Source organism: Medicago sativa, chromosome 7 (genome assembly GCF_051527215.1).
Source record: "Medicago sativa cultivar Bolivia chromosome 7, Bolivia_mono, whole genome shotgun sequence".
Taxonomy (NCBI): domain Eukaryota; kingdom Viridiplantae; phylum Streptophyta; class Magnoliopsida; order Fabales; family Fabaceae; genus Medicago; species Medicago sativa.
In genome coordinates, this window is record NC_140755.1 from 51,187,949 (window position 1) to 51,200,734 (window position 12,786).

At 33.2% G+C, this 12,786-nt stretch overlaps 1 protein-coding gene across 1 annotated transcript; it reads left to right on the forward strand.

The window, feature by feature from the left end:
- Positions 1-7,396: 7,396 nt before the first annotated feature.
- LOC146906555 (uncharacterized) lies at positions 7,397-12,503 on the forward strand. The gene is made up of 4 exons (XM_085728874.1): positions 7,397-7,823; positions 7,880-8,236; positions 11,223-11,419; positions 12,057-12,503. Exons 1-4 carry the CDS (start codon positions 7,397-7,399, stop codon positions 12,501-12,503), a joined length of 1,428 nt encoding a protein of 475 aa, XP_085585000.1.
- Positions 12,504-12,786: the final 283 nt, after the last annotated feature.

Below are 12,786 nucleotides of genomic sequence, written 5' to 3' on the forward strand. Positions count from 1 at the left end.
CAAATAATAAAACTAAATTCATTTCAAATTAAAGTATATTAAACATTTCATCATTATAAAATAACAAGAATGTAACTTTTTTTTACTATGTAATTTATTTTCTTGATATGTCTCGTGCTAAAATCACCTTATTATGTACTATGGTTACTTCAAAGAATATTGTAAATTTAGAAGCATGAGTTTTTTATTATTTCATTTATTTATTTATTTATTTTTATGACATCTTTATTGTATGGTGATTAATTTGCATTTTTAAAAAGATGTTATTTTCTATGGTATAGTGAACATGACTCGTAATTCTATCAACAATATATCCAACACTCTATTGATTCTTTAAAATTCGTTTCTTATCTACAACAAAAACTTTGATTGCATTAGTTTCCTTTCAATGTAGGATTTACAAACCACATAATTCTTTGAAATCTATTCGCTTCGGTCACATTTATAAAGGAAATTTACTTTTTAGGTTCATTGACTACCTAATTTATTTGATCTATAATGTATACCAAATTGACAGGGCTGCAAGTGTACGGCTATGTCGATTTTAGTATAAAAAGTATTGTATCCACAGAGACCAATTTAACAAGTACCATTTTCTGTTGTTCCTATGTTTATCTAAGGCAAAATTCAAAATAGTTTTGTTTCGAGAGTAAAATAAATATTGATTTTAATTAAATATAAGAGAGGAAGAGACCAAAACGATGAATTCCGTTGACCTTCATCACTCGAGTAACTTTGCGATAATTAAATAGTAATGAGAAAAACAAAACTTTTGTAGAAAGTATTGAACAAGAGACAGTGTTTGCTTTCGCAATACGTTGTCAGATTTTTTAGACGCGTAACTCCCTACTTTCGTAGTGTATAATTACAAGCTTAAAAATTCCCTTTTCTTAATTCAATTGATTCTTAATTAAAAGAAGTGCTTTCGCTTTAACCTTCTCAATTAAAAATCTGAATTTTCTTAGTCAGATATCATTTTCACGCGTTCGACGCGTAAACGATATCCCTATGTCTCTACTTTTGTAGTAGACTTTTTAAATTATAAAACAGAATTTTAAAAACAAATGCTTTTTATTCACAATACAATTAATAGAGCACGCAGTTACATGAGATCCAACGGTATGTCGGTCCTTCGTTTTGGACCCAATTAAAACTAATCATGCATAATAAAATAATAATGCACTAAATTTAATTTTGCAGAATTCATGTTAAAGAGAAAGCGAATAAATAACAAAGGATCAAACTTGAATTAGATGGCAACTTTTAGTTAAACAGCAAGAACAACTGCGGTAATAAGCAATTTCGATGGCACGAGAATATGAATCAAACATGCAGCATGTGAAATAAGGAAATTAAAGTAGCACATTCAACATTCAGGAAATGTAACTAGATGCGTGGCAGTATTATAGGAATAAATGGAATAGCAATATCAATTAATAAGGATTAATGGGATTGAATTTGCCACGACAATAAAAATTAACAAGAATTTGAATCGCACATATAGCCATGCAATAATGAACACGAATTGAAATCGATTATAAAAGATAAAAAACAATACATAACAACAACTTGAAAATAAAGGGAAAGGCAATCGAAACACACTAGTAATGGGACTACAACATAGAACTAGAAATTCAAAAATTCTCAAAATAAAAATTTTGAAAAGTGTATACTAATGCGGTATCTAGGATTTTTGAAATATAAAATATGATCGTGGCTAGGGTTTTTTTCACAACGAGTGTCTCAATGTCTTTTTATTGTTTAATTCTTCCGTACAAAAAATGTCAAAGTTTGTTGGGCTTGTGACATTGGTCATGATTTCTTTCTCTTCCCCCTTTTTCTTCACTTATGGTTCTTACACCCTATGTTCCTGAAACACATCAAAATACCAACAGTAACCGTGCAAAACACAATAATTGACTTTAAAATAATTGGAAACTAACAAATACATTACGTATTTAATGAAACTAACAAGTAATGTTTGGCTTATAAATGTGACCAGAGGGAGTACAACAACAAAACAAAAAAAGAAATATGTGTATTAAATGGATGTTAATAGTGCATTTTTAAATGGTCTTATTTTTTAATAAGTTTATGTCTAACAACCACCCTGAATTTAAAGATTTAAAACATCCATAATTTGTATAAAAATTTAAAAAATCACTATACGATCTAAATCAAACTCCTAGAGCTTGATATGACCTACTTAGTACTTACCTAAATAGTAAAACAATAAAGGTGATGGAAAGATTGTAACTCACTAACTAAAAGTATTATATAAGTTATTCTAAAGACTATATAAGAAAAAATTGAATACTAAATACATTAAATATGATTGTTCAAATAAAATATTGGGCCTATAAAAACCATTTTCTTTCTTGTTCCCCTAACTCTTTTTCAAACAATGGTCCACATATGTTTTTTTAAAGCAAATTTGTTCATCAATGTTAAAAGTTGCACACATGACAATGTATAGAATAACGACGCTCCAAATAAATATATCGTGTTTTATTTTTACTTCCTCTATATAGGGTCATTTTTAACTAATTTAAACATCAACAAACCAAATTTGCCCAAAATCACTTACCGGACTATTATTTATGAAAATATTTATATGAACTAAAAATGAAAACTTATATAACTATAGGAACCAACAACTTATTCAATCCAAACAATATTTAAATCTGCTTAAGGTAACTATTTTTAATTTGTGTAGTTGATTATGGTATAATTAAAACTATAATGAGTAATTAAAACTATAATGAGTAATTAAAACTATAAAAAAAATTTCTATTAAACAGTATTTCAATTGAAAAATAAATTGACCATGCTCCTTTATGAAAAATATACTATATTTTTTAATAAAAATTTATTCAACATAAATTTATAGTAAAGTTAGTCAAAAAAAATTACAAATTAAAATTAATTTGCAAGTTAATAATTTTCTTACCATAAATTTGTGTTTAATGTTAAAGCTTTAAAATTATTACATGAGAATACTACAGTAGCTATATGTTCGGATTACAAATATATATATATATAGGCACCCACACAATTGAAAGTATATTGTTTTTTGTATTCTTTAATATTTTCAAATTTATAATGGAAAGCACATTGAAGATGATTTTGAAGTTATTGATATTGGTCTTAGCAATTGTGAGTACTTTTGTTGGAAGCACAAAGAGTACTCGTCTTGATCATTAAGAACGTCTACAAAAATATTTACAACCATATCCTAGTTATGTTGTATATCAACCAGAAAAATGGTGTTGTGGCAAATGGGTTGATTGGTGTTGTGATAAAATCTTGAAATAATGTATCACAAAAGTAACAATATGAAATAAAAAATCACCTACATCAATCACTTTATAAAATAATTACTTGAAATAAATAAAATTAAAGATTCAATTTAGTTGCTTTTATTATTTTTCTAGCACTGAGTTTTGCAGTGTGTTTGTCGATTATGTAAGTCATGTTGTCAGTTTTTCAATATTTATATTGTTACAAATAATTTTTATTTTATATTTTTAAGCAAATGAGATGCAAATGGATTTGCAACACCCTATACAAATTCAAATAAAGAGGGAAAATTGCAAAAGCTAGGGGGAAATAATGACTAAGCTAGTAAAAATAAAACAACCCAACAGGGTTCAGGACCACTTAACTAAATCTGAAACAAATCAGTATACACCACACACAATCTAACGTACTTGCATGCGGATATGAGATAAAATTATAAAAATTAGGTGCATAGTTGACGAGCATCAGACCAGATCCTCAAAACGTGGAGTGGATTCGACTGTGAGTGTGATAACTAACAAATCCACATGCCCCAACTATTTACTATGATGAACATCAAATTATCATCCACTTCTGCCCTCTATTCAAGTACCATAATGAAAGCAGACATGAATCTTTGAGACCAACGGATCTCAATAGATCTATAACATCAAAGAATCGTCGATCAGGATTGCTAAACACACCTGGTTTCATGATAGCAACATACACGTAAACCCATATCAAGAGATTAGTTAAACACGTAAAAAACCAACAGAACCTTGCAGGTTTTAGCAGAACCAACAATGGGGAACGAAAGGATTACTTATAAATTATGTAAGAAACGGTTACAAAATTATGAAAATATATAACATTTTTAATTTGAATTAAAATATGATGGATATTAAAGATAAGACTTTGTCTCGTAAGTGTATGTTAGATGGTACCTACTGAAAAATTTGTTTTGAGATGCATATTTGAACCCACTATTCCCCACTTATCTATACTATACTATTTTACCACAAATAAAATATAATACTTATCAAATTTCTAATTTTCTTATCATTACCATTTTGTTGTTCATGCTCATGTTAAATCCAATTTTATGGGAAGTTACAAAATGCAAACATTTTATGAGAAAACACCTAATTACAAATAATAAAACTTAATTCCTTTCAAATTAAAGTATATTAAACATTTCATCATTATAATATAACAAGAATTAAACTTTTTTTTACTATGTAACTGTTGGAAAATGACTCAAAAATGATGCATCCTGGAACTGTCAAAATCGGCGCCCGAACACTGTGCAATCGGGGCCCGATTTTGAGCTAATTCTGAAGGCCTGTGATACTGTAAAAATCGGCGCCCGAATGGTATAAATCGAGGCCCGATTTGTTGCGCTGCAGAAGTTAAAAAAACGGTTTTTTCATGGGCCGGTTCTGTTCCGTTTGGTTTTTTGAGGGATGCTTTCCACTATAAATATAAACCTTGTATCAGATGATTATGTGGTGTAGAAAAACAAGGTTTAAAAGCCAACAAACAAACTTGGGTTTATAGAGAAATTCTCTTGGCAACAACACTAGGGTTGGGATTGTTTTTGATTCACCTTGAACAAAGCACTATTAGGATTGAGTCTCTTGGTCACGGGAAGAGGCTGGGACTGAGGGTAGAGTTAGGTTTGAAGACTAATTCTTGTAACCTTCAATATCTCTTTGTAAAGAAACTCATATCATTATAGTGGAACGGAGAGCTGCTCTCTCCCCCATAGTAGGTCATCATTAGACCGAACTGGGTAAACAGATTCTTGTGTTCTTCTTCTTCCTTTATTTCTTGCTGTTATTTTGTTTGAATTATTTTTGTCATCCACTTCAATTGATTGCTTGGTATTAATTTGCTCCACACATCAAGTTTATTATTGGTGTGGTTTTCACAACGAATTCACAACAGTAACTTATTTTCTTGATATGTCTGGAGCTAAAATCCCCTTATTATATACTATGGTTACTCATAGAATATTGTAAATTTAGAAGAATGAGTTTTTATTATTTCATTGATTTATTTATTTATTTTTATGACATCTTTATTGTATGGTGATTAATTTGCTTTTCTAAAAAGATGTTATTTTCTATGGTATAGTGAACCTGACTCATAATTTTATCAACAATATATCCAACACTCTGTTGATTCTTTAAAATTCGTTCCTTATCTGCACATAAACATTGATTGCGTTAGTTTCCTCGTAAGTCTCTATATTTAAGACCAAGTCAACAATTAGGGAAAAAACTTCTCAGAACCTCTCCACTTTCTACTTCACGTTAAACAGAACCAAAAACCCTCACCATTGACTCCCAATAACAACAAGAATGGTTCTAACAATTCTTGGCATCATCACTGAACCTCTTAATCAGGTGAGTTCTAATTAAGCATTAAATTCTGAGAATTACAAGTTAGAAGCATACATGTTTATATGTGGAATCAATTTAGGGATTTCTGAACCATGGCCATAATCACACCTAATTAGATTGTGTGTGGTTTGGTTTGGGAATAGAACATTAATAGGTGCTACTGCTATGTATATTAGTTAGTAGGTAAGTTTGTAGGTCAATAATATTTGGTTCTGATGAAGTTCCATGAACATGGCATTTTTTTGAGTACTAATATGATTTGGTTCTTCATTTTAATTTGATTTCTTCATATTTTACAATCGTATTTATTACTTCTGGAAAATATGAGATAAATTATGGTATAATTTTCGACATAGTAGCGCAGAGGAATAACTGTAAATAGTTGTAAGCTTATATAGGATTCAATTCAAGGGAGAATACACGTTTGGACTTTTGTGGATGTACAATTTGTGGATTATATATGTTACGGCTATACATATGTTTACATATAAAGTCTATGTTTACTTTTGAATCATCATAGTCTACAGGTACATATAATTGATGAATATATCTATGGTTATGTGTTGGATTTCGACTTATAGCCTATTGTTATATACATTAATACTTATGAATTAGTAAAAGATACTAGTTTCTAGTTTTGTAACTAAGCAAACTAAGGGTAATAATTAAAAGACACAAATTGTGAGGCAGAAGGGTATTCCAAAACACATGGGATATCCTAAGTATGTTTGGTAAGGGCATGTAAATGGGGCGCCATTTATGACTTATTAGTCTACCTTACCGGTTGGCAACCACCTATGTACACTCACGCTTTGGTGGACTTTTGCAATACGCACAGATAAGTAAATGATGAGAATACCTTAATGAAAAGGGTTGTGTTGATGATCAAGTTCTCTAGTAGAGATAAACTTTGTTATTCATACTCTTATGAATACATATCTATGATGATGAGATTATTGTATCTAGATATAATCAAATAGTTAGTAAGAATTTTATATGCAAGAGCGTAATAATTATTGCCGATGAGGCGAGGTACAAGTATGATTTATTTATGAACCCATTGAGATGTATTCTCATTCAAATTAGTTTGCATGTTTACAGATAAGTGAACTGATAAAGCCAAGGCGAAGGAGACTTGAGGAGTTGTTCGACGTGGCAGCCTTTCTCTTAGTTTCGTTTACTTTTATTTGTTAATAATTTGAAGTACGTGACTTGGTACTCCTTTGGATACTTCATGTAATAAGTACTATGGTTATTTGAGTTTTAAACCTTGAGTTTCAACTAGTTGCTAGTACCTTAGCAAACATTTCTATATTGTTTTCTAGTTAATAATATGTAGTGTCACATTTTGGTATCAGAGCAGGTCGAACTTGATAGTATCTTGGGTAGTTATGAGCCAACAGGTTAACGTCACCTTTGTTTCAAATATATTTTTCCAATTATCATTTCATTAAGTATTAAGTCTGATCAGCTTGATATTTGTGTGTGATATGCAGAACAACATGTCTGGAAAGGGGTGTGGTAGACGAGCTTCAAATGACAGAGACGCTAACCGTTGGGCCCAGATGATGCAAATGATGCGGGAACAACAGACCCTCTTGACGAACATTCTGAACCAACTCACCAACATAGCTGGAAATGCTCAACAAGCTCCACCTCCCCCGCCACCTCCACCAAAGGGAGGGCATGGAGCTTTCCAATAGTTTTTCAAGATGAAACCTCCAAGTTTTAAGGGAAGTACTGTACCGCTAGAGGCTCATGACTGGCTAAAGGAGATGGAAAAGATTTTCAGAGTAGTACCAAGCATCGAAGGAGAAAAAGTAACATTTGTTGTGCATATGCTGAAAGGAGCTGCTGAAGCCTGGTGGGAGGGAGCTAGTGCCTACATGGTGGCCAACAACTTTCCGTTAGATTGGGAACACTTTCAGCCTATATTCATTGACAAGTATTTTCCTAACAGCGTCAGAATTCAAAAAGAACAGGAATTTCACCATCTGAAGCAGGGGAGTATGTCTATGTATGAGTATGTCGCAAAATTTAAAGAGCTGGCCCGTTTCTCCTCACAAGCCCTCTATGCACCAGATGACCAATGGAAGATGAATCAGTTCAAGTGGGGATTGAGGGCCGATATTCGTCATAGTGTGTCCGTCCAAGATGTCACTTATTATGCCACCTTAGTGCATAAATGTATATAGCTGAAGAAAGCTTGAAGGGGGTCCAAGCTGAAAAAGAACAACAATGGCAAAAAAGGAATAAGGACTCCAACAAGTTTGCCCAGAAACTTAAGGTGCAGAATCCACAAAACAAGGACAAGAGAGCTCAAGCCTCCTGGACTACTCAACCACCAGAGTGTGATAATTGTGGAAAGCGACATTCGGGTGAATGTATGGAAGGGAAGGGACTATGTTACTCATGCAATCAGTCGGGACACATGATGAGAGACTTTCCTTCTTGGAAGAAAAAAGGAGTAGTAGGGAGCAGTGCACCTGCAACTAGGAGAGTGTATGCGTTGAACGCAAGGAAGACACAAGGAGACAACAACTTGATCGCGGGTACGTGTTATTTACGACATGAACCTATTATGGTACTTTTTGATTGCGGAGCAACACACTCCTTTATTTCTGATAAATGTGTTCAGAGATTTATCACCATTACCTAATACAATGGTGATTACCACCACGATTGATGGTAGTGTGGAAACGATGTAACAGCCTGATTTTCGTTAGATTTATTTTTTTATTGTTTTTATGTGTTTATACGTGCTTATACGTGATTAATTGCCTCTGTGTGTATTTTGGTTGGGATTATTAGAATTCGGTGTTAGAAGGGTATTTTAGTCATTTCGGACTTAGGGGTATTTTGGTCATTGTGTGAGCACGGGTAAATTAGTAATTTCTCTGTGAGGATTATTTTTAGTCTTTCAAGTGGGAACCATTATTATTACTAAGTTACTAGTGGGTTGTGATAATTAGTTGTGAGCCAGTAAGTATTCGATAACTTTTTACCGCAACTGAGTAAGGCTTTGTGGTTTAGTTATTTAGAGGTCTTAGGCCCATTAAGACTTTTTAAGGGTTAAGCCTATTAGTGTGGACACTATTTAAGCTCTAGTCTTTGTAGAAAAATAGGGTTCACATTCATTTTGCAAAAAATTTGAGAGAGGTAGTGAGAGAAAAAAGAGGAAGAAAGAAGAGGGTTAAAAGAGGAAGCTTGAAGAATCAAGAGGTGGTAGAGATTCTAGGAGCTAAATTGAAGCTTTTGTTAGGATTATTGCTTATTGAGGTAAGGGGGCTAGTTTTCATTCATAATCCCTTAGTTGTAATCTCTTCCCTTGTTATATTCAAAAGTGCTTATTTGTGAAAAGTGATTATTGTGAATTTAATTAGTGAAATTCGTGCTCCTACTTTGATGTTAATTTTTGGTGTGTGAAATTGATGCTAAACATGTTGTTGTTGATTTTACATACTTGAATTGTTGTTATATGAATCTTTGTTGATTTTTGCTCAAATTGATGTAAATTAGTGTTGTTGTTGTTGATTGTGATGAATTAATGTTTAAATGAGGTTGTTGTTGAATTGGATATGTTGATGTTGCTGAATAATACCATGGGTATTCCATTTGTGGCTTAAGCTATCATTCTTGCTTAAGCTAGCTCTGAGTGAGATCCACCTGGAGAAATCTGGCTTAAGCGAGCTCAGCTGGCTTAAGCGAGATGCCCAAAACAGTACTCCTTGTTTCGGGTGTTTCGGGTTATTGGAATCGATCTGGGTGATTTCAAACTGATTCTTTTGATGTATTTAAATGTATTTGAGCTTTCTCAACCTTTTGAAACATCAATTGAATTGGATTTGACTTGATTTTGTGATTTGGAACTAAACTTTTGAAAAATGTTCAAACGCTTCGATTTTTCCGAAACTCGTTTTCTCAAGCAAAAAGGGTAGGGATAAGGTTATATATTGATTATATGATATCTAAAAATGGTTGTGATTGATTTCATTGAGTTTTAACTTATTTTGCTTTGAAAATGGAATTCTTTTGGAAAAGTGATAAAGAGAGACGAACCATGTGATTCTCATGATTTAATGTATTTGGCCGGTGAAACGCACATGTATATTCAACTACACTCATATGTGATCTAAGTGTATACATAGTCGAGGCCCTAGAGTTTATTTACTTGGTTTTGGCTCAATTACTTCAATTATTTTAAAGTTGTAAAATGATAGACGAACCTTGTCTAATATAATCTTTAAAACCAAATACTTGGCAAATCTTTTCTGTCTAGCTTGATATGAATAAATGAAGATATGTGAATGATTGATAGGTGTTGAATATGATGTTTATCATAATGTGTTGTATTTTCTCCTTACTTGGATTGTGAGAAATTGCATGGAATTGTTAAACTATATGATATAGTTGATGTTTGTCGATAATTATGATGATAATTATGTAATGATAATGCGGTGATGACTCTTATTTGAATTGTGACTTGTTGATTCTGTGGACGTAAATACTTGATAATGCAATTGTTGTTGGAGTTGATCAATGTAAATGGAGGTGATCTCTTACATTGTGGTTGTTGAATATATATGAGGTGATTTTGCATTGTCGAGTCTTTGCTTGCATGTCCATGCATCATAGTCATATTGAGTCTTAGGATGTTTACTTCCAGTGGTGAGATTTGAATACTCTGTATTCAATGGTTTAGGATATTTATATCCAGTGGATAGATTTGAATACTTTGTATTCAATGGATATGATGTTTTTGTTGCATCATGAGGTGACGACCTTTGTTGTTGGTGATGGTACCGCGTGCATCTAGAAGAGTCTAGAAAATTGCATGCATTTGACTATTTGGTGAATTGTGTCATAATTGTATACATGACTTTGTGAATTTGTGCATTGGTATAACTTGTCGGATGTTGTGACTATGTGAATGAATGTATGTACACATAATTGAAGTAGAATTATCTATAATGAAATTGATCTGAAATGCTTACCTTTTGACAATGGTTTATGTTGATTATGATTGATGTGAAGCTAACCCCCAGTGGTTTTGACCACCTACATGTTTGTATGAATGGGTACACGGAGTGCAGGAGTAGTTTTCTTGTTCGGTGAGTGCTTGAATAGCGGGAGCTATCTTCATTATCGGTCTTTGAAGTCTTAGAGTAGGCTCTGATCTAGGATGTCTGTCTTTATGATTATTCTAGATTGATTATGCTGGATTTATGTTATGGAGATTTTGCCCATTTGTCGGGTTTTGGAGATTTTATTTATGGATGTATATTGTTCTTAGGACTTGTATACTTGGTGATGTATGAATTATATCCGCTGCGTAGTTGGTTGAATATTTATGCATGTTATATTTGTGGAAGACTTTTGGTGACGTGACGTCTATTTCTTTAATAAATGTTTTATTCACGTGTATTAGGGCGTTACAAACGACGCATGTATGTGAAAATTGTCCTATCATAGTTTCTGTACGGACGTTCTTAGTAGAATTGATTTTTTTTCCGTTGAAAGCTATGGATGTGGTCTTAGGTATGGATTGGCTATCTGTTAATCAAGTGTATATTGGGTGTAAGGAGAAGGAAATCTTTGTTCCTCCTAAAACTATGACAGAAGGAGAAGTCTTCTCCACACTATTTGACAGTACACACCAATTGATTCAATGTTTGTTTGGTGGTGAACAAAATTTCATTCTTATGCTCTCAACAGATTTTAAGGCCCAATTAGATGTCAGTTCTATCCTAATAGTGAAAGAATTTGTTGACGTTTTCCCAAAGGACATTACATCCTTACCTCCAAACAGGGAAGTGGAATTCTCCATAAACTTAATTTAGGGTGCAGGACCAGTGTTAGTGTCCCCCTACCGGATGTCTCCATTAGAATTGAAGGAATTGAAGGGTCAATTGGAAGACCTTATCAAGAAACATTTCTTAAGGCCTAGTGTCTCTCCATAGGGTGCGCTAGTGTTATTGGTCAAAAAGAAGGAAGGAGGAATGAGATTATGTATTGATTACCGTTAGCTGAATAAGGGGACCATAAAGAATAAATATCCTTTGTCGAGGATTGATGATTTGTTGGATCAACTCAAAGGAGCCATAAATTTCTCGAAGATTGACCTACGATCTGGCTACCACCAAATTCGCATTAAGACCTCAGTTATACCAAAGACTGCATTCAGAACACGGTATGGCCATTATGAATTCTTAGTAATGCCTTTTGGGGTGACCAATGCTCCATCTATATTCATGGATTATATGAACCATATCTTTCATTCTTGACAATTTTGTGGTAATCTTCATTGATGATATACTAAACTACTCTCGAAGTTTAGAGGAACATGAGGAACACTTGAGGATTATGTTACAGATACTACGAGAGAAGAAATTATTCGCCAAGTATAGTAAGTGTGAATTTTGGATGTCAAAGGTGAAATTTCTCGGTAATGTAATATCAAAAGAAGGTGTGATGGTTGACCCCTCTAAGGTTGAAGCTGTGCTTAATTGGAGTTCTCCAAAAAACGTCACAGAAGTGAGGAGTTTCTTGAGATTAGCAGGGTATTACCGAAAATTTATCAAGAGTTTCTCCCAGATTGACTCACCCTTGATGCACCTTACTAGAAAGGGCAGTCCATTCACGTGGAATCAAGAATGTGAGCTGAGCTTCGAAGAACTGAAGACTAGATTAACTATTGCACCAGTCTTAACTATTCCAGATTTAACCCGAGAATATCAAGTGTTTTGTGATGCTTCCTGGAAAGGCCTAGGTTGCGTGCTAATGCAAGAAGGGAAGGTTGTAGCCTATGCCTCCCGCTAACTCAAACGACACGAAGAGAACTATCCTACCCACGATCTAGAGTTGGCTGCCATAGTTTTTGCTTTTAAGACATGGAGACACCATTTGTATGGAGTCCGTTTAGCGACGTTCAGTGATCATAAGAGCCTAAAATACTTGTTTGATCAAAAGGAGTTAAACATGAGACAGAGAAGATGGATGGACTACCTCAAAGACTATGATTTTTAGTTGAAATATCATCCAGGAAAAGCAAACTTGGTTGCAGATGCCTTGAGTAGGAGATCATTATATGCGTCCCAATTAA